The following is a 22,167-nucleotide window of genomic DNA, read 5'->3' as shown; positions in this document are numbered from 1 at the left end:
ATTCATCTACTGATGTCCTCGCACACCATCTCTCCACTGACAATTCGGAACATACCACTTATTACATACCACTTAGTCGAGCAGTTCGTCTCCTTTCTCCCAAGTCTTCCCAGCCCAAACTTTGCAACATTTTTGTAACGCTACTCTTTTGTTGGAAATTGCCCAGAACAAATCGAGCTTCATCAGGCTACACCAACTTCTGGAAAGGAAAGGAAAGGAAAGGAAAGGAAAGGAAAGGAAAGGAAAGGAGGAAAATGAACATTGCATCCATGGTGTGGGTTTTGCAGTAAAGACTAAATCGGTGAATGATCATTGACTCACTCCCATCTCAGTAAATGACTCATGACTCTCTGCATACCTCTCGCAGGAGGCAGATTCATTACTCTCATCTCCTCATATGCCCCCGCTCTTAAGGATGTTGAGGATTCAAGAACCGCTTCTACCACCAACTGAACACAGTCCTCACCAAGGTGCCTGCTAGAGACAAGCTTGCACTACCAGGAGATTTCAACGCCAGAGTGGGGAGGGACAACCTCATTTGGGGAAAAGTCATGGGTAAATATGGAATTGGGAACTGCAGTGCTAATGGTCTGTTATTTCTTGACCTGTGTGCTGAGCATGAGCTCTTGAGCTGTTAATAATACCACCATTCGTGCAGACAGCCAGGACATCTTGAAACCATGGAAAGAGCACTTCAGCTCACTCTTGAACTGTAGTTCTGCTGCTGCTGAAGATTTTCTTCAACGTGTTCCTCAACATACTCCCCAACACTGGATGGACACTCCTCCAACCTTCCAAGAGTTTATCAAAGCTCTCAGCAGAATGAAAACAGGGAAGGCTCCAGAATCAGACAACATTCCTATTGAACTCATTCAAAGTGGAGGCTCACACCTAAAAACCAGGCTTTTCTATCTGATTCTTCTAATCTGGGAAACCAAATATGTTCCTGCTGCCATGAAAAATTCGAGAATAGTTACAATCTTCAAGAAAGGTGATTGCAGTATCTGCGGAAACTACCATGGTATATCCCTGCTCTCCGTAGCTGGAAAAATATTTGCTAGAATCTTACAGAATCGATTTCAGGTTGTTTCTGAGAGGTTACTACCTGAATCTCAGTATGGGTTTCATGCCTCTCGTGGTACAGTTGACATGATCTTCTGTGCAAGACAACTCCAGGAGAAGTGCAGAGAACAAATGACTCCTCTGTTTTTAGTGTTTTATGACCTTGGAAAGGCCTTTGATATGGTTCCTCGTAATACTATATGGATGGTTTTGAGGGGCTTTGGATGCCCAGAGCATTTTATTGGTCTGATCCAAGTTCTCCATGACAGTATGGCTGGTCAGGTACTGTATCTTTTTTTTTGCTAGTTGCTTTACGTCGCACCAACACACTTAGGTCTTATGGCGACGATGGGATAGGAAAGGCCTAGGAGTTGGAAGGAAGCGGCCATGGCCTTAATTAAGGTACAGCCCCAGCATTTGCCTAGTGCGAAAATGGGAAACCACGGAAAACCATCTTCAGGGCTGCCGACAGTGGGATTGCAACCCACTATCTTCCAGATGCAAGCTCACAACCGAGTGCCCCTGACCGCACAGCCAACTCACCCGGTAGGTACTGTATCAGAATGATATCTCAGAAGAATTTCCAATCACAAATGGACTCGAGTTAGGATGTGTACTTGCACCTACATTTTTTGCCCTGTATCTGGCAGATATGCTTTATGAAATAACGCCTGAAAAAATCACAGGTGTGGAAATTAAATATGGGGCTCTTCAACCAAGTCAGACTTTGCGCCAAAAGATTAACCTATTCACAGAGTTGCAATATGCAGAGACAGTGCTTCTCCAGTCCACACCCTAGAAGAGCTTCAACAATCTGTCATCTGGTTCAACAGAACTTATGGATGTTTTGGCCTGACTGTCAACATTCAGAAGACCGAAGTGCTTACTCAGCCTGCCAGCCTGCTCCTGGAATCCCCTCGCCAGATTTTGATATCACCATATCTGGCACAGCTCTGGAAAGGATGGAGCACTTCTCACACCTGGCGAGTATTCTCTCAACGCACTGTACCTCTGAGAAGGACGTGGAAAACAGAATACAGGCTGCCCATGTGGCCTTTGGACGTCTCTCACATCGTGTATTCCAGAACAAAGATCTAAGTATCCGCACAAAAATAATGGTGTACCAAGCTGTTGTTATTTCTATGTTACTCTACAAGTGTACCCTATACTGTTGGGACATCAAGAAACTGGAACACTTTCATCAACAAAAACTTAGATCCATCATGAACGACAAATGGGATGACTATATAACTAATATCGCAGTCCTCGAGAAAGCACAGCTAATCAGTATCGAAGCCACCATTGTTGTTCATCGGCTTAGAAGGGCAGGGCATATCCATGGTATGAGTGACAGCAGACTCCTTCGGTAAATCCTGTATGATGAATTCCGCACTGGCAAGAGGACTCATGGTGCTCCTCTGAAGTGATATAAAGACCAACTTATGCAGACCATGAGAAGAGCAGATATATAAACCCAAATACTTGGCATACTCTTGCATTGGATCGCCCTCGCTGGTGTGCTACCATCTCAGCTGTAGTTGCACAGTTTGAGTAGGAATGTTGAAGACGTGATGAGGTTACTTGCCAGGGAAAGAAGCTACGTCAAACACTGCCACATCCCCCACCTTCCATCGGATACACCATGTGTGGCTGCATGTTTTATGCAAGAATTGGTCTGATAAGCCATCGGTGCCACCTTCATCGTGTGGACTAAGGATTACGGAACTGCAGACAGAAAACAATAACTCGGATACGAGTATTGGTCGCAAATATGTTCCTTTTTTTGTATAGTATTGTAAACCATTAAGAATTCCTAACGAAACTCGATTCATAATTTTTTAGGAATGTTAAGCATAGATACCACTTTACTAACAAAGTTTACCTCACCGTTACTAACCAAACCCTCACTGAAACCTCCACCCTCACTTACCTAAGTATCACATTTCAGAATGATTTAAAATGGAGTGTGCATTTTGATAAAGTTATAAAAAAGTATACAACAGATTTAAACTCCTCCAGTGGTTGGTAGGTCAAGCCTGGGGACTTACAGTCTACAAAGTCTTTGTTTGACCTATCACCACTTATGGAGACATGCCAACTCTCCTGATTTAAACTCCCGATTTTTCATCATTCTTCCCGATCTCCCGATCGCCGGGACTGATGCCCCGACTTTCAGAGCAGTTTCAGTAATTTTCGTATTGTTTTAAACTCCCGCATGTTTCCTCACTCTATCGATATATGGCTGAGTATGGCTGGTTGATAGTAGTTCTAATAGTCGTAACCGGATGGCAGTATGGGGCACGGTGGCCAGCCATGTGCTCCTCTTTGGTCTGTAATACAGTCAAATGCTCAGATAGCTTAATAATAGGAAGTGGGAGTCGCAAGCAAGTAACCTAACCTCAGAAGTAGCATGCCATAGACGTCTACCCGGGGCAGGACCTGCATAAGTGCTCGTGTTATGTCACATAGTAGTGCTTGTTGGTTGTATGTCTTAATATTTGTTTTGGCCAAAATGTCAAAAAATAAACATGATGTAGTGTTTAGAAGCACTTATAGGGAAGAGTTTCCATGCTTCAGTGAATCCAGGAAGGGACCAACGTTCACATTCTGTACGATATGTAGCTGTGATTTTTCAGTTGCTCATGGCGGGAAGTGCAATATACTCAAACATGTGCAAACGAAAAAACATGAGGAGAGTGTTCATTGTTTAGAAAGAACCCTGAAACTGAACTTTTCATGTAAATACCAAGATGTAAATCCTGTGACGAATGCCGAGGCTTTATTTATCGAAGAGCATAACCTGCCTGTAAATTATGCCGACCATGTGGGGCCTTTGTTTCATAAAATGTTTCCTGATTCGGAAATCGCTGTACGATATGGGTGTGTTAGAACAAATGAAAACAGCGGCTATCATTACAGAAATGTGCATGGAAGAAAGGTGAAAATGGTATCACATTTGCAGGTGAATGCAATTTCTGTTGCTACTGATAGTAGCAATAAAAATGACTTGAAAATATATCCTTTTGTTGTAACATTTTTTAGACCTGAACTCAACGAAATTCATAGTTGTGCTTGAACATGACGGTGATGTTTGAAGCGATCGAGATCTTGTTTCTGTCTGAGATGAGAATAAAGTTGTTTCTTCTAGCAAATTGTTCATCAATGTAATTAGTAGAGCTACTACTGTCAATGAGTGCTTTAGCTTTAATACCGTTTATAAATACATCAGTGGTAGTTTTAGAATGACTAGCAGGAGCTGTTGTTGTTGTTTTGCTGATATATACTTGTTTCTTCATTATTTGGTTCATGAGCAGCTTGATTATCAGAAGCTGTGATTGGCTTTTGTTTAAAATGGCAAACTACTGAAAAATTTACAAACCGTGTCTTCAGCTGCACATGTAAAGCAAGGATGTCTACTATTACCATATTAACATTTCTGAGCACCTGAAATAGTTGCTGCAGTACTTGTGGAAGGTGAGGAAGAGAATTTGCATTCATGAACATCTGGTCTACAATTTAGTGAGTAGATGTTATCTGTATGTTCATGTGCCATCTTTAAAGCAAGTGCTCAATCATACGTTTGTTGTAAAGTTAGAGTATTATTTTCAAGTAAATGAAAACAGAAATCTGAAGAATATATTTCTCTGATGAATGCATATATTCTTGTTTTCCTCTGCTGTTACAGCCTTAAATTTGCATTTTTTCCCCTAAGTTGTAAAGCACTGTAGTATTGACGTACTGATTCGTGAGGAGTTTGATGCTTTGTATATAATGTAATATGATTTTAACCAACTTTTAGCCTCTGTATAGATGCTTTATTCAACTATTAAAACAAATATTGAGGGAGATACATGATTAATAAGCAACGTCAATATTTCTGCATCGGTCAGGTCATTCACTCCATTGACAAAATTCTCGAATGTTTTTTCCCGCAGTGAATCCAGTCCAGTGCATTCTCTTTGGTCCAGTGTTGTGTTGATAGCATTAGGGTCAACATTGAGTCTCTCGGGTTGAAGGAACCTTTCAGTAATTTAGTTAAATAAATTGTTATATTTAAACGACTAAATTTTTAGTACTGCAAGAACATAATTTGCAATTTTAGTGACTGAACGTATTATAGCCTGTGAACTTTCTATTCTATGAAAGATGAAAGTTATTCTGCATGTAGTTACCACCTGCAGTTACCTGAAGTTGTAGATTTGTTTTGGGAACTAGGGACATATTTGCTCATCAGCTGTTCTGTAACCTATCTGATAACCTGTGCTACTATGGTGAATTAAGTAGTCTGTAACATATTTTGGAGCTAGGATTAGGATGTTTCCTTTTACAATTTTAAATAAAGTACTTCTTCAGCATTTGCTTGCAGTAAGTTTGTGAATAATAGGTTCATACCACTAAAAAATTACAAGGCTTACGATGATTCTTTAGACAATATTCCTGTTTCTGAACAATATTTTTGAGGTACAGAAATTAAGATTTTCTCTTCATTCAGTTAACCTTAATTATACCTATATCAACCTATGTGAAATTGAATACTCAGTAATTTGTAAAGAATAGAATTGGGATATACTTAGGTAGAAGGAGAAAACAATTTTATCACTTCACTTTTTGAAATAAACTCGGAATGGTGGTAATTTTTTAAAATGTACATTTATGGATGACTCTCTTCCCATTTGTTGTATCCATGAGTAGCACTTTACAGAGTTTGTACTTACAACAGATGCGGTGTCCATGGATGCTGTCAGCCATCGTGGTGGTAATCCATCCATTGGTGAAGTGTCACTCTCTCTTGGAAGTGGAAGTCAGTTGGAGCGTCTTGGAAGGGAGAACGATCGGGAGTCAGCCAGCAATGTAGCACTGGCTGGAGCTAGCCTTGCTGGTAGTATAGCCTCTAGTTTGCTGCCAGGAGGACAGAGGTTAGTATGATGTCACATTTGAGATGCAAGTGTGAGGAAGATATGGAAGATGACAGGAAGCTAGGAATCAGGAATGAGCTCATAAGGGGTGGAAAAGAAATGGATGTAGAAGAATTGTGATTGATGAGGAGAAGGCCTATGTATTTGAAGATGGCAGTTTATGAAGTTGTGGAGACTGTCGTTGTTCTTGTGTGTTTTCATGTTCATCCTAGTTACCTTTTCTGTTGCTACCTCTTCTCATCCTGACATGTCATTGTGTTTATTATGTATTCCTATTCGTGTCCCTATCTTTCTATATTTGACTTGATTTACCATTTTTTTCCTTCCATTATGAAAATTAGTTGTGATGATTCATACATAAAATTAATAATGAACATCTATGTAGTGGGTACTATTTCAGATATTATGAACATTTTGTCAGGTGAAGGGTGGGAATTAAAACTGCTGAAACGCTTAATGAAGTACTAGTGAAACCAAATCTTTTTAAATAAAGAATGGCATTTATAAAAGAATTTTGTCTCTGAAGAAAATGTCATTATTCTTTCCATGGAGTCTTCAGTTGTGCATCAATGTGAGCACATAATCAGTTCATAATATAAAATGTAGAGAGTCTATTGTTCTTCTCCATTCATTTGATGTCCTGGCATTTATTTATAAATATAATAGTTATAATGCTTTATATGAGAAGATCTGGTAGGTTACATTTTATAATGCAATTTTCAATAGATTTGCATCCATCATAATTGAAAACAAAAATGTTTGTATACATTGTAGTTCAGGCACTGTCATGTTTTGAACAAAGATTGAATGGTACAAGACAAGGAATGGAACACTTGTAGTACTGTTACTTTGTTTCATTACCTGATGGCCTGACAAGCAATGAATGTAAGGTTATTATAAAGGTGACCGCTGACATTGGTCCTGTATGTGCTCCTCTAGGCAGGTCTCAAAATGGAACCCATGGTCGACATTTTCAGAATGAGAAGGAAACCCTTGTGCACATTCCAGATACCTGTCCTTAAGGAGAATTACTAAGAAACATCCGTCACCACAGGACAAAATCAGTAACGGCATCTGCTGTGCAGGATACAAACAGTTGAGTGGAAGAGGACGTACATGGCTTAGCAGAGAATGGTTCATTTAGATATATTGACATGATCACTATACATGGGAACCCAACTAATAGTTTCATTTATGACTCAACTAGCAGAATGGAAACAAATGCAAACCAGCCTGCTAAGGCACTTGAAGACAAGTGTACAATCTACAACTCAACCATCCCATACTATCAGGAATGTTAAGTAACAGCTATTGTAGTCATAGCTTTAATGATTATTGGTAGAGGAAAAATACCCTTGAGATTTGTCAGTTTGTTTAATAGTTTTGTCATGAGACACATTTTGATTAATGAAGTGTGCAAAAAGTTCTCCAAGTGTTCTTAGGAACCATTTTGTGTGGAATTTATGAACATCATGATTAGATTTTAATGTAATTACATTTTTTTTTTTTTTTGTACTTGTTTTAACACAATTTACGAAGTTTATTATTCCAATTGTGTATCCCCAAGCATAAAAACTTAAAACCTTATTTCACATAAAAACGTATATTTTCACAAATGTTTTGATGATGATGATGATGCTTATTGTTTTAAGGGGCCTAACATCGAAGGTCATCGGCCCCTACACAAATGTTTTACATATTTTAAGAAAATCCACAATAAGCACATAAATTTCAAATGTTTCTGTGTTATAAAATGATGCTCATAATATCATTTTATGATTACGGTATTGTTTTTAACAATGTATCTGGCATATTTCTGAATATTGTGGCTATTTATGGACTTCCCTCCGGAAGTTCGAAGACTTACTGGTCACTAGCTATGTCGTTTCCTTTGGGCCGTTGACCTTCGATGTTTGGCCCCTTTAAACAACAAGCATCATCATCATCATGTCGTTTCCTTTAGATAGTGATTTTATTTGCTGCACAAGTAGTTTCCTTCCACGATTGAATTAGCCAGCATTCTAACTCGCTCATATTAGTCAGCCAGCTTAGGTTTTGTTTATAGAATGTTGGTTAAAGGCAATTGTGGAGAGATACAGTGATGGGGAATACCATAAATTAAACTGCTCACTGGGGACTGGGAAGATATATCTCCAACAGGAGGTAGTTGAATTGTGTCATTCCTAAGAGTAAGGTTAGATGTTTGGGTCCATGTATCATTCCTGTGGTTATGTAATTTTGTCTGAATTTCTTAGAGAGAGAAGAAATATTTTCTTCAGTGTCTGCTACTGTTCTTTTTTTTTTTTATTGAAACAGTGATTCATCATATATGTGTGTGTAACCTGCAAAACAATGCCAAAAATGAAGTCTTAGTACAAGATCATGTCTTCAACAACACGTAAAGGAATTTAAAAACATTTTCAGTACCAATGGAAAAGTATTATTTTGCCAACTGTGTGGTAAATCAGTAAGTGTAGATCACATTCTCAAGTAACCTACCACTTGTCTGGAAATAAGCACATTGTGCTTCGCGTGCGCTTACAACAGTTACTAATAGATAAACCAACTACTTCAAATGTAGGCCCATCCAAATATCCCAGTATTATTTAAATTTATGTAGAACATTTGTTTGTGCTGACATTCCTTTTGTCACAATAAATAATCTGGGACTGAGAAGTTTCATAACAAAATGCATTAGTTTTGAGCCTCCAGACAAATCCACATTAAGAAAAATCTATCTCCCAAAATGTTACGAAGAAACTTTACAAAGAATTTGAGCAGTATGTGATAGCGATGTGAGCATTGACGAAACCATTGATTCAAGTGGCAGAAAAGTATGAAATGTTGTAGTTGGTGTCTTGAAGAATGACAAAACTGCTTGTGAACATTCTTATTTGTTAGCGTGTAAAGAAATACCTGCTGTAAACCATGTCACTGTAGCTATGTTGTTTACAAGCACTTACTTTGGCCAAAAGGTGTAAAATATGACAATGTATTGCTTCTACTTACTGATAGTGTAGATTGCATGAAAAAAGCAGCCGAAGACCTTACTGTAAGCGTTCCGAAAATGATACATCTAACTTGAGTAGTTAATGCTCTACACAGAGTATGTGAAACTGTATGGGCTCAGTATCCTGAAGTGGCTAAATTAGTGTCTGACGGCAAAAAATGTCTTTGTGAAAGCACCCTCAGAAATCGATCTGTTTAAAGACAAAAACCAAGGTCTTTGTGTTTCCTCCTCTGCCTATTGTCATGCAGTGGGGTACTTGGCTTAGCGCAGTAGTATACTATGCCGACGATTTGGGAGTACTGCATCCATTGTGTATGCCCTTGATAAAAACGATGCATCGTCAATTGGGATTCTTCGAGAGTTACTGAAAGACAGCTCTTTGAAAAATGCATTGCAGTTCATTGCAGTTTTATGTAGATTATTGATTTAAGCCTGTCCTTTCTTAGCTGTAAGTACTTCATTATCTTTTGTGCTCTCCACAAGTCATTTAATAATTCCACTAACTTTATTGTAAGCTTTGTCAATCTAGGCAACTTCTAGTAATGAGGAAATTAGAACAAAGTTTATTCATAATAGGTGAAATTTGGTTCTGTAATATTGGCCAAATGACTAGAATTTTTATATATTATACCTTTCAGATTGGAAGTTCAGGCTGACGTGGCTTCTACACAGAGGTTCAGCATGAGCAGTGAAACTGCATCGGCAGCTACAAGCTTGTCAGAGAAGTCTGTGTCTGCCTCCATTGCAGATGATGGTGGTGCATCAACAAGAGCTCTAGCGGGGTCTGTGCTCAACTTTAGAATGGATTCTAGCTCCTTATCTGGTTGCACCCCAGTGGAGATACATACAGATTCCGTGAGTCAGCGTAGTGATGAAGCTGCTGGCCCTGCGTCCCTCAGCTCTCTGGAGGAACTTGCATCGGGAATGTTACGTCGCACAAGGCCACGGCGACCTCCCTTGGACCGGCAGGTAGGTTATGCAGTCAGAGAGTAAAAATTGTTTCTATAGTACAGGAAATCAGAGAGTAAATACCTCTGAAATCTTATGCATTGGTCGTTGAACCCTTGACCAATAAATATTGCCAGTTAGAATTGGTGAAGTTTTATTTTGATGCAAATTCTATGGCAATTTGTCTGTTGTTATTCTCATTACAAGATAACCAAAAATGTTCTGTCCATTTTCAAGTGTCAGGCACAAGATGGTATGCAGCACCTGTTATGTACCTGAAGTCCTCAGAGTAATAGCCATCAGCATCCAGCACCTGTTGCTAACATGTCATTGGCTGTGCAATGCCCTGACAATAAAAGTCGGGGGGCTCTTGGATACAAAGATGTCCACAAGTGCCTCCCGTATGCTCCTCATTGAGGAATTATTTCCCATGAAGGTGATTGTCTAGGCCCCCTGTAGGGACACCAGGATTGACATAAGTGTGTGCTTGTTGATCCTGAGGGCTGTGCCAGCTCAGGGTTACCCATGGTGGATAGGCCTCATTGTAGAGCCAGACTAACAAGGTGTACCCCAAGTTGCCTGAGAGACCTCCATGCTCTATTTCTTCATTCATATTTCTTCTTTCCCTATCCTAACTTCCTTAATTTTAATTTTTGTGACTGTCTAGCCAGCCCCTATGCCTCAGGTAGAATGTTCGTTTTCTGGATGCGTGTGTGTGTGTGTGCGCACATGCGCGCATGCAGCCTTACATCAGCACGTGGGGCTCTGCCAAAGGTTGACTGTTTATTTTCCTAGCTGCTCTTGGGATCGAAAATGAAACCCCCTTCTTCTTTTTCTTTTCCTTCACAGGTTGGCACCCTGCCGGACTGAGTGGCTCAGACGGTTGAGGCACTGGCCTTCTGACTCCAACTTGGCAGGTTCGATCCTGACTCAGTCCGGTAGAATTTGAAGGTGCTCAAATACGTCAGCCTCGTGTCGGTAGATTTACTGGCACATAAAAGAACTCCTGCGGGACAAAATTCTGGCACCTCGGCATCTCCAAAAACCGTAAAATTAGTTAGTGGAATGTAAAGCAAATGACATCTTTAAAAATCCAAAAAATGTAAGAGGTATACTCCATTACCTATTGATTATGAAATTGACGAATGTCTACTTCGATTTCTGGTTTCTTCCAGGGTCAGTAGAAAGAGTCTTAGACAAGAGTCCGTTCCTGATCAGTAATGCAGTCACGGAAAATGTTGGTGGTGAAGTTGATGAGATGCGAAAGTTCTCTGACAGACCATCTTATTAAGACGTCGATTGCTGAACAGTCTAAACAGCTGCTGAAAGCCAAATTGTTCAGGAAGGTTGAAGTTCAAGAAGCACAAATCTCTGAACTCCTGCAAAGAACTTATCTTCCACAGGGATTTGGTTAAGGCTTCGGATGATGACATGATTGGGAACCTTGCTCATTGGAGTGTAACTGACGTGAGGAGGTTAACGGGGCATGTCAGTATTAAGTTGCTCAATACAGATGCTTTCATCCTGACCTCTGAAGCACAGACCCTGCCTGAACAGATAAAGGTTGTGATGTACTGTCTTAATATATGCTCGCATATTCCATCTGTAATGAGGTGTTAAACTGCCAGAAATTTGGCCACACCTCATTGCGATGTCAAGGTTTGATGACCTGCAAAATGTGTGGGAAACACGAGCATGCTGGTTTTGAGTGTACACCACCACCTGTATGAGTCAGCTGCACAGGTGTGTATGCTCCAGTCTTCAATGTCCCACATTCTGGGAGGAGGAGAAGAAGAAGAAGATCTAGGAGATCAATACTCGTGATAAGTTATCCTATCCAGATGCCCAGAGAAAGTCAAATCCATGGCTGCTCCATAGTTGTCCGTCTCCTTCGCTAAAAAGGTTCATGAAAGTGCAGATCTCACAAGAGAGTTTTGTACCTACCGAGCAAGTAGCTGCGTGGTTTGGGTCACATAGCTATCGGCGTGCGTTCGGGAACCCCACTGTCATCAGTCCTGAAGATGGTTTTCTGTGGTTTCCCATTTTCACACCAGGCAAATACCAGGCTGTACCTTAACTAAGGCCATGGACACTACCTCACAACTTCTAGCCCTTTTCAACCCCATCGTCACCATAAGACTTATCTGTGTCAGTGCAACGTTAAAAAAAAAAAGTTTTGTACCTTATGTTAGTTCAGGTAAAGCATAGAAAGGGCCAACCACCAACAAGAACAAGTAATTAAGGAAATTGGAGGTCCTGGAAGGCATCCGTCCCCCGTGGGAAGCAGAGTGCATTATTGCTAACGTTGCCTGGGAGGGGCCCTTCCCATCAAGCCTGGGAAGTCCTTCCCCACGAAGGCGGGGGAAAGATTTCCCCAACTAGGGCTGGCTTCCAGCCTTCCTACCAATGCCCCAAACAAAAAAGGAGAAGAAAGAGAAGCCCCAGCGGCCCCCTAAAAAGATGGAGAAGCAGCCTTCTCCAACCCAATCGTCGTCACCACATCCCCAAAGAAATCTGGCTGAACACCTGCCGGATTTCCTCCAAAGAGTACGGAAACATTGAGCAAGAGTGAGAGGTCCTGATGCCCTCTTGCTCAATACCTTTCCAGGGAACAGAGTTCTCGTACGGAGAAGGCCCACCATTCTCATTCAGAAAGATCACCATCTACGGAGTGCTCAGTTGCCAAGTCGCCCTCTGCTGGGGAGATGATGGAAACTGAACCACTCATTATTGTAGATGGTGACAAAGACAGTGACGGTGGAAAATGGCAGATAGCTGAATGAAAGGAGGGCAAGCATTTGTTCTAATTTCAATGTGTTCCTTATCCACACAATGGCACTATATTTATACTTGTTGCGTAGCTGAGTTACGTCGATTTATATCAGTCAATGCAGCCACCGTAGTCTGTGTACAGGAATCTTATCTGAGACCTGGACATGACAAGACTATGGCAGGATTCCGTCCTTACTCCAAGGAGTAGCTGTGGATGATGGGGCAACTGGGGGCGGGCGTTAGTTCTCTAGTCTGTTGCAACACCTTCAGTGAAGAACTAACACTATGGACTTGGCTGGATGCGGCAGTTCGTGCTGTGTTGCCAGTAATGACAACGGTGTGTATTGTGTACTTTCTAGTGGATTACAGTCTCCACATTAATGAATTCCAAGATTTGGTTGCTCAGTTACCTCATCCTTTCCGCTTGCTGGGGGACGTGAATGCCTATAACACCCTCTGGGGCTCTCTGTCTTCCTGCGCTAGGGGGAGGATTCTTCAGCGATTGGTCAACCAGTTCAGTCTTTGTGTGCTCAACACAGGGAAACCTGTCTACTTCAGCAGCATATATGGCACATTCTCCCACATGGATGTCACCTTGTACAGTGGTGCGCTAGTTACCCTGTTGCAGTGGCAAGTTCATGTTGACCTTTGTGATGATGACCATTCCCAGTACTTGTCATAATCCTGAATCAGTGACAGTCTGAAGTAACAAAGCACTGGTTATCTTGGTGGGCCAATTGGCCAGGTTTTTGCAAAATGCACAGTAATGATTGATGAGGTGCTGGGGTCCATTGACGACCATGTTTGTTCAGTTACAACTAGAATTCTAGCTGCTGCAAAGGAAATAGTTCTTCCTCTTCCAGCATCCCTCACCAGAAGCGGGTTCTATGGTGGACCGACGAAATTGCAGTAGCCACCTGTGATCGTCGACGGGCTTTCAGGCTTTATCGTCGGAACCTATGTTAGTCAGTCATGCTGCATTTAAGCGACTGTGCACTAAGGCCAGTTATTTGATTCGAGAACGTAAGAAAGCTACTTGGAAAAGGTATGTGTTTGCCATGATGGCACATACTCCATCATCGCAAGCATGGATGAAACAGCCGTATTGTCATAGTACAGAACGTAACTTCATGACCTGGAATCTCCATTAATTGAGGTATAGTTATAATTTCTTCAGTCAGTGCAGATCACATTGTGTTATATTTCGCAGATATGTCCAGCTCTGGAAAATATGATGCTGCATTTCTGCCTATTAAGCATGATGCAGAGACTCGCCACCTCTCTCTCGCCTCTAGTGCTTTGTATTCCTATAACTTGACTTTCACAGAGTGGGAACTGCAGAGTGCACTTGCGCTGTGCACTGGCTCCTGGACCGGACAAAATCCATAATCAAATGCTGAAACATTTGAGTGACCAATGTGTCTGTGTTATCCTCACCCTATTCAACAGCATATGGAGTGAAGGCGAATTTCCAAGGGAATTAATTGTATTACCAATTTCCAAGCTAAGTAAATATATAAAGCTCCTGGATAGTTACAAGCTAATATGCCAAGCAAACAAATGGTTTCTGTAAGCTACTTGAAAGGATAGTAAATAGACGACTTGTGTGGGCCGTGGAAGAGAGAGATCTGCATTCTAACTACCAATATGATTTTTGCTCTCATCTGTCTGCCTCCGATTATCTGGTTAAATTGGAGAGTACCATTTAGGGGACCTTTCTTTGGAGGGAACACTTAGTCACCATATTTTTTGGCGTGGAAAAGGCTTATGGCACTATCTGGTGATATGTGATAATCTTCACCTTACATCAATGGGAATTTTGGGAAATTTCCTAAAATTTATTGAGAATTTCATGTCGCTCTGGCTCTTTTGAGTCTGATGAGGGAATGCATATTCTCAGTACTATGTTCAAGAAAATGGAGTACCGCAGAGATCTGTACTGAGTGTTAACAATCTTCATCAACAGCATAGTTGCTGCTGCTGGACTCACAGTTTTTCCATCACTGTATGTAGATGATTTAACTCTACATTTCGGCTCTGGAAGGATGGCAGTTACTGAGAGACTGCTGCAGCAAGCTATTAACCAAGTTGACAGACGGGCTCTGTAACACGGTTTTTTATTTTCAGTGCCAGAACCGCAGTTGTACATTTCTGTTGACATTGGCTTGTGCATCGTGAGCTAGAGCTCCGCTTGTGAAACAGTGGTAGATGCCTGCAGGTTCCTGGGTCTCCAGTTTGATAAGCGACTATTGTAGCAGCACCAAATCTGTCAGTTGAAGGTAGCCTGCATGAAAAGACTCGACATGCTTAAGTTTCTCAGTGGCACTGTGTGGTGCTGCTACGTTTGTACACGGCCATGGTGTTATCTCAAATGGACTGTGATAGTGCGGCATATGGTTCAGCGTCAAGAACTCTGCTGAACCTTGTAGACAGTGTACACCATAGCGGAGTTAGACTGGCAATCGGAGCTTTCTGTACTAGCCCCATTCCCAGCCTACTCACTGAATCGGAAGTTCCATTCTTATGAAGGAGATGGCAGCAGATACTCCATACATACGCTGCCAAAATTCATGAAGTGCCACAACATCCAAGCTATCAATGCCTCTTTAACACCCAATACCACCACAGGTAAGAAAACTAGCTGAATGCCACATGGAGCAGTTGGAATTGATAGCTTGTGTCGTGAGTTAGATGTGGCTGTCAGTGTTGTCTTGAGCGGATCCGTAGTGAGGTACCTCCATTGCTAGTTCTGTGGCCGGATTTATGGCTAGTTCTACTTTGTGGATCCATAGTAAACACGGATGCCTCTGTTTTGTGTTTTCAAGACTTTGTTCACCAGTATCCGAGCCAGTATCGTCACATAAAAATATATAAATAAAATTTCATAAGAGCTCCCATTTTCGTTGTTCTTATTACTGTTGTTATTATTATTATTATTATTATTATTATTATTATTTTACATTATTGTTGTTGTTTTGTAATTGCAATGCACATTTTACATGATCAATGTAGGGAAAATATAACAGTATTTCAGAAAACTGTACTTACTTAATAATCCGCCAGACTTTTTTTTCATTCGCAAAATATGGTAGCTATAATATATACACAATTTTAAAATCTTAAGTGATAGCTAACGTGAAACAAATGACATTTTAAAACTAGATGCTCAAACAAGCACAAAGAAAAAGAATCGTGCAAATATCTCTTACAGGTACAGAGATATAATCTTTTTTCAAATCCTTAGAAATGCCCAGTCCAGAACGTTTGTTAGGGATATTCAGGCCCAGAGCGGAATGGGTTAAGGGGTAGGTGACATTCCTAAAACAAAAACTGAAAAACACATACACAGAATATGTTTGAACATTTCGATAAAGACAAAAAAAAAGATTAATAAAAATAAAGGATATTAGTAAAATTACACTAATATATAGTTGAAAAGTTAGCCTAGAGTAGGGTTTTGCTAAGGTGTTGAATTCCCAGGCTTTAACTGCACCTGCCGGCAAGCATTTAAAAAACAAGAGAAAGAGCTTATAGGCATGGTTGGGGCTTGTGAATGCTATACGATTATCTTACGAATTTGTTACAAATTAAGAAGTCACATTGGAAGAAACAGTTAAGGAACTAGAAAGCTGTTTCACTGTAGAATCTACAGACCACAGGATGAGATGCTGCACTGTGGTATTGTTCATCTGCTTGAGGGAGTTCAGTTCATCCAATGTTGTTATGTAGTGTCTGGTTTCTCCTGTTTTTTTTTTTTAACAACAATGCATCCCTGTATGGTCCAGACATTTCTCACTCCAAATTTATCTACAGCCGCCTTTAATATTACAGTGCAAGCCGCAGTCAGGTCCTCCCTGATACTGATTCCAGTGCCTGCCAGCCTGCGTTTGTTATGGAAGACTTCCTCTCTTTTCCTATAACTATTATTATTACTGTATTGTAAAAAATCAAACCATATACAGCAAATCTAAGTCTTCAAAAAATTAACTGGGCATTAGCTTTCATCATCTTTCTCCTCTCCCAGAACCTCTTCATTCTTCATTTCTTTCTGAACTGGCTGCCCTTTCTTCATCAGATATGACATATTGTTTTTGTTGCAAAGTTTTTAGTGTAAGCCATATGTTTGTTATTCAGAATCCTTGTCTCTTTTCTATTTGCAATTTGTTACATTGTAATATTCAACTCTTCTAAATCATCTTAGACTCTGAACCAATTATTTTTTGTTTTACTTTTCCAAAAGTCAGTTAAATAGTTGTTTCAGTAGCCTGGTTTCATCTAATCTTGATAGATAGCAGAAAAAGGTAATTCTCCTTTTTCTCATTGTGTCTGTTATTGAATCACTTTCCTGGTATACCACTGCATTAGGCAACAATCTCCATTGTCCATCTACCTGGTGCTTTTTATTAATGATTGCTACTACCATGATTGGGCTGTTATTATTGCTGGTTACAGGTGTTACTTGAGGTTCTTGAGGAGCATGCAGGGAAAGACAAGATGAGGTAGAATACGAAATGAGGAAATAAGAAGAAGCGTGGGAGTGTTAAACTTTGATACAGCAAAGCTAAAATGGTTTGGACACATGATGAGAATGCCAGGAGAGAGAATACCTAAGAGAACATTCATGGACACAGAGACTGCAAAGAGGCCTCGGGGACGGCCTAGAATGAGATGGAGAAGTTCTGTTGTGGACTGTATTGCAAATATAGGAGTCGATAGCAATAAAGTACTAGAAGAGGAGTGGTGGAAAGATCGAGTAAGGTGGAGGGCTTTGGTACATTACCCTACCCAGAGAGAATCTAGAAAAGGGAATGGATGAATAAGAAGAACAGCCTGTTCCCTTTGAATGTCAGAAACTAGCAGAGAAATTCGGTTAATAATATTACTATATCCCTTTCAGACCTGAAAGAAAACTGGAGGTGTGAATTTTTGTTTGTACGTCAAGAACTGACTAAAATGCTGCTCAATACACATATTAATAGTTTATTTTACAAAATAAAAACTAACATCCTAAAAACAGGACCCACACAATTGTGCGTATCAAAATTCAAAACCTCGTATCATGTACGATGGTGTAGCTTCAAAATTTACGTTCACTAACCAATGTACACACTTCATTGAATATATTCCGGTATTCAGTAAAGCTTCTAGATTAATATAAACGCAGTAAATAAATACTTACTTTCGGCACTACTGCTTCCTGCCATCTCGCCGATCAACTGTGCTTTTTAAACTCTTCTTCCTTCGCCCTGGCGGTCAAGCGCATACTAAAATCAATTGAAATACATGCCACGTGTCCTGCACAATCACTGCAGTCCGGTGTAGCGCCGAAAAAACATCAAATACGGTCAGGGATAACTAAAATACGAACCCGCACAATTGTGCGTACTCGGTCTGAAAGGGTTATATTGTTTTATGTTTTGATTAGAAAGAGAGAAGTACACATGTTCAGTGGGGGTCATCTTGGTAACCCACCTCCTTTGCATCAACAATGGTTTGAAGTAATATGTTATCATTATTTTGATAGGTAGCATTAACTGACAGTGGTCATTTTTATATTATATTATTCTGGAAACAGTATCAACCATCAATATACTGTAATTCCAGTGAGTTTTTCAAAGAATGAACCTAAATTTTGTAATTAAAAGAATGAATGTGAAAATAAATGTCATAAAATTGTAATTAGTCCTCTTAAACTGCTGATTTGTAATTCATTAAATTTATTGAATGTTCTTTAATTTTGAACTTCAGCTATTAAAAGTACCTTCAGAACTCTTGCTCTTTTATACATTTTTTAAAATGTGGTGCTTTTGATTTGTTGAAGGCTAGTGAAAGTGGCAGTTGGACAGCTGGTGGGGAAGATGGAGGCTCAGAGAGAGTTCGATTTGATGATCATGTAAGCTTCATTGCTCCCCATTCCTATGAACTTGGTGACAAGGATGGTGCGGGTAGCAGCAGTGGGCGGAGTCGGCGGGCATGGAGTGCTCGCCGAGAGCAATCTGTTGATGAGCATCCTACGATGGAAACTGGGGAGTATAGGGGTGCTACTAAGAGAGGCACTTCTATTGGAGACGAGAGTTTAGTTTTAGATAATGATGATGTTGACGATAACGATGATGAGATTGTTGCTGTACACAGTACAAGATGTGATTCAGAAATGACTGAATGTTCAGTTAAAGACAAATTGCATGCCAGTATGTCCATTGCGAATGGAAATGGGAAGATGCCTTCTACAACCACTTTAAGAAATGTGTTCTTTCATTCGGCATCATCTGAAAACAAACGATTGCCAAAATTAAGAAAATCTTCAGCTGTAACCACAGATTGTGCTGGCCCATCATCTGATGGAGATCAGCAAAGCTCATCTCGGCAGACATCCACTCTGCCTGTGATTCCAGAACCTTCCTCTGATCAACTACAAGTCAGTCAGTTAGATCAGCCAGTGAAAATTGACATCTCTGTTGATGACAGTTAAATGGCCAAAATGTATATTATTGAAGGGTAATAAGACTGATAAATTTTGCCGAACTTTGCCATGGTAAGAAGTTGTTTCAGTTGACTTCAACCCTTCCTCTGAGTCATATGTTGTGTTCATTTCATTTTCTTCGAGCTTAAAGAAAAAAAATTGAATCTGCAAAATACCTGTACCATGTAAATACATCCTGCCTTTCTGTTCTTCCTAACATATGAAAGTGAGTGATTTCTTTTCCTTTAAATTTAACATGCTTATTGTTATATGAGTGAAGGGTTCGTTTATGTTCTTCATAACTTTATTAATTTCTTAATTGTGTCTGAAGTAGGCTAAGGGAAAATTGTATGAAATGTCAAATTTTTTTGACAGATTTAGGTTTTCTGAACTGATATTTCCGAATTTTTTAAATACATTTTTTAAAATGAAGTATTTTGATTTGGTGATAAATCCTAGTATTTAATATCTTTCTGCTTATATTGATGTTCTGCAACGAATGTAATATAATAGAATGATGTATCTATGGGACTCAGTGGATTGTTTCACTTCCCTGCATTTTTCAAGAGACTGTGGAATTTTTTAAAATATAAGAGTTTTTTTGTACTCCATGAATTTTGTCTTAAAATTTATGCTGCTGCTGCTGTTGTACTGACATTTGCACCACTTTCAGCTAAAAGACTGTATCTTAACAAAACTGAAATTTACTTTCTCTGCCTTGGATAAAAACGTTCAGCAATGCGTTACAGTGAACTTTCTGATTTAGTTTATGATGTATAAGGTAACCTATCATGAATAACTGGGTTGTTGAATTTGTTACATAAAGGAAAAAAATACTTGAGCTTAAATGATCTGCATAGTTTTTTGGTGCAGAAGTTAATGTTTTACCAGTAAAAGGGCTATTGTTGCTTGCTGGATACTTAAAAAATATTGCTGGCCAAGCATGTGTAATGTATACCAGGTGATGTGATATTGCTTGTAGCAATCCTTTTTTTAGTTAACAATTAATTTATTTTTCCCCTTTCTGTAATGTCTATTTTATTCAGAATTAAAATATGAGGTAGAATTAAATATGTTGTGAGCAAGTAAGAATTTAATTTTCACTTTAATATAAAAATATAAAGTTATCATACGCATAAAATTATTTTGTGAAGCTCATAATTTTATTGCCGAATCCTTAACATATGCTGATTGTGATGTATGGAATTCAATTTGAAATGCACTGCCTATGCAGATAGAAACATAAGCTATGACTTGTTTCACCTTAACTTATTTACTGTTAATTTTATTCTCGTATTTTCTCATATGAATTACATGTGGTGTAATGAAACTTGTAAAAGTAATGATTGATAAAAGTGTTTTTGACTTTACTCCAGAAAAGTATTTCTGATAAAACAAATTACTTGGAGAAAAGTTAGTTTGGCCAAAAAAAAAAAGAAAGAAAAAAAAAAAAAGAAAGAAAAAAAGGAAACGGTTAATGAGAAGGATACAGTTTTGTAAGTGAAGGTTAGACTGTATATAGAATTTCATGATTTGAAATAAAAGGATATGCAAGATATGTTATTTATGTTTGAATTTTTTTCCATAGAGGTGAAACAGTCAGTGAAAAGTTTAATTTTGGGCTGTGGTTTGACATGCAAATGATGATGTTGATGTGATGTTGATTATATTCATTTAAATACCAGTATCTTTTATTTTTAAATTGAATTTAGTTTACATAAGAATTAAAATTTTGTTACAAGCAACTTACTACCTAAATTTGCTGAGTCAGGCTGTAATTCATTCACTGTGCTTAATGTGTCGCGCATCAGCCTTTGTTTGGTTTATCCCTTCTTTGTATATTGAATGCACATTGTGTTTCAAGAAACAGCGAAAAGAGAATTTGGTCCTATATATACATGCATATACCTGTATATATTTTACATTTTTTGTTTCATATTTTGAGTCATATTATAAATTACATGTGGTGTTTGAAAACAAAAGGAGCATTATTTATTACATACCTTCTCCTTCATTCAACATTTCACACCTTCCCTGACCCTTACTTTAGATATTTTGGATGGGGATACACATATTGTACTAATAGACATAAGCCATATTAGAAGCACTTGTTTTTCGCAAAGTGCAAATTTGTGAATTTTTTGTGAAATTTTATGAATGTGGCTCAAATTGCAAAACTGTTTACCTTTAAGCAAAATTGCAGAATTATTGATGAAGAATCCCTCTTCAATCCAAGAAGTTTAATGAAAGGTGATTTAGAAAATGAAGTGTTTCATCTAATAAAGCAAATTCCCATCCTACGAGAACTTTCAACATTAGAATATATTGAACTATACACATTGTTTATAGATCTAGTTTGTTGCTCATATAGAGCAGGTAAAGATATTGATGGAATTTCCATTCTTCTTTCCCTGAAATCTGAAAATGGGCATTTTGTAGAAGCTGCAGTGAAGGCTTTATGGATCCCATTCAGTAATGTTGATAGTGAGAAGTCATTTTCAATGTAGTGTAATATGATATCTGACAGAATAGCTCTGATTCCCAATAAAATGAAACTCACGGTATCTCTGTCTTTTGTAGATTGATGTGCGAATTATATACTATGCTAGGCCTTACTTGTTAAAGTGGTAGGATGACATTTTCCCAAACATCCATGCTTTGATATATGTAATATGCATTTTCAGCATGAGCATAACTCTCATTCTGTCACACACATGTAAAAACAAATTATGATTACTGTAAATATGCTATCAACTATTTTAGTTTAACTTTTATTGATGAAAAGTGGAAATACAATTTAGTTAAATTAATGACGAAAAAATAAAAATTGAAAAAATTATACGGAAATAATATTTTTTAAATGACAATATTAGGCAACAATTTTCACCACAGACAGGTGCCTCTAGCCATAATTTATTTCCTTTCTTGTACATCTTATAGCTGACAATGAAAACTGTCAATTCAGAACTGGCCATACATACTGTATGTACACGAAT

At 39.0% G+C, this 22,167-nt stretch overlaps 1 protein-coding gene across 7 annotated transcripts in view; it reads left to right on the top strand.

The window, feature by feature from the left end:
- The window catches only part of LOC136857783 (E3 ubiquitin-protein ligase RNF19B), a 649,393-nt gene extending 628,213 nt beyond the window's left edge, over window positions 1-21,180 (top strand). For all 7 annotated transcript variants that reach the window (XM_067136692.2, XM_067136693.2, XM_068225306.1 and 4 more), the window contains 3 exons: window positions 5,783-5,978; window positions 9,627-9,957; window positions 18,530-21,180. In XM_067136692.2, the coding sequence (XP_066992793.2) occupies window positions 5,783-5,978; window positions 9,627-9,957; window positions 18,530-19,180 (1,178 nt within the window). In that variant the 3' untranslated portion in view covers window positions 19,181-21,180. The remainder of the gene's footprint in view (window positions 1-5,782; window positions 5,979-9,626; window positions 9,958-18,529) is intronic.
- Window positions 21,181-22,167: the final 987 nt, after the last annotated feature.

The sequence above is a fragment of the Anabrus simplex genome, chromosome 1 (genome assembly GCF_040414725.1).
Source record: "Anabrus simplex isolate iqAnaSimp1 chromosome 1, ASM4041472v1, whole genome shotgun sequence".
In the NCBI taxonomy this organism is placed as follows: Eukaryota; Metazoa; Arthropoda; class Insecta; order Orthoptera; family Tettigoniidae; genus Anabrus; species Anabrus simplex.
The sequence above is the reverse complement of the archived record's forward strand: the minus strand, read 5'-3'. Positions and strand labels throughout refer to the sequence as shown.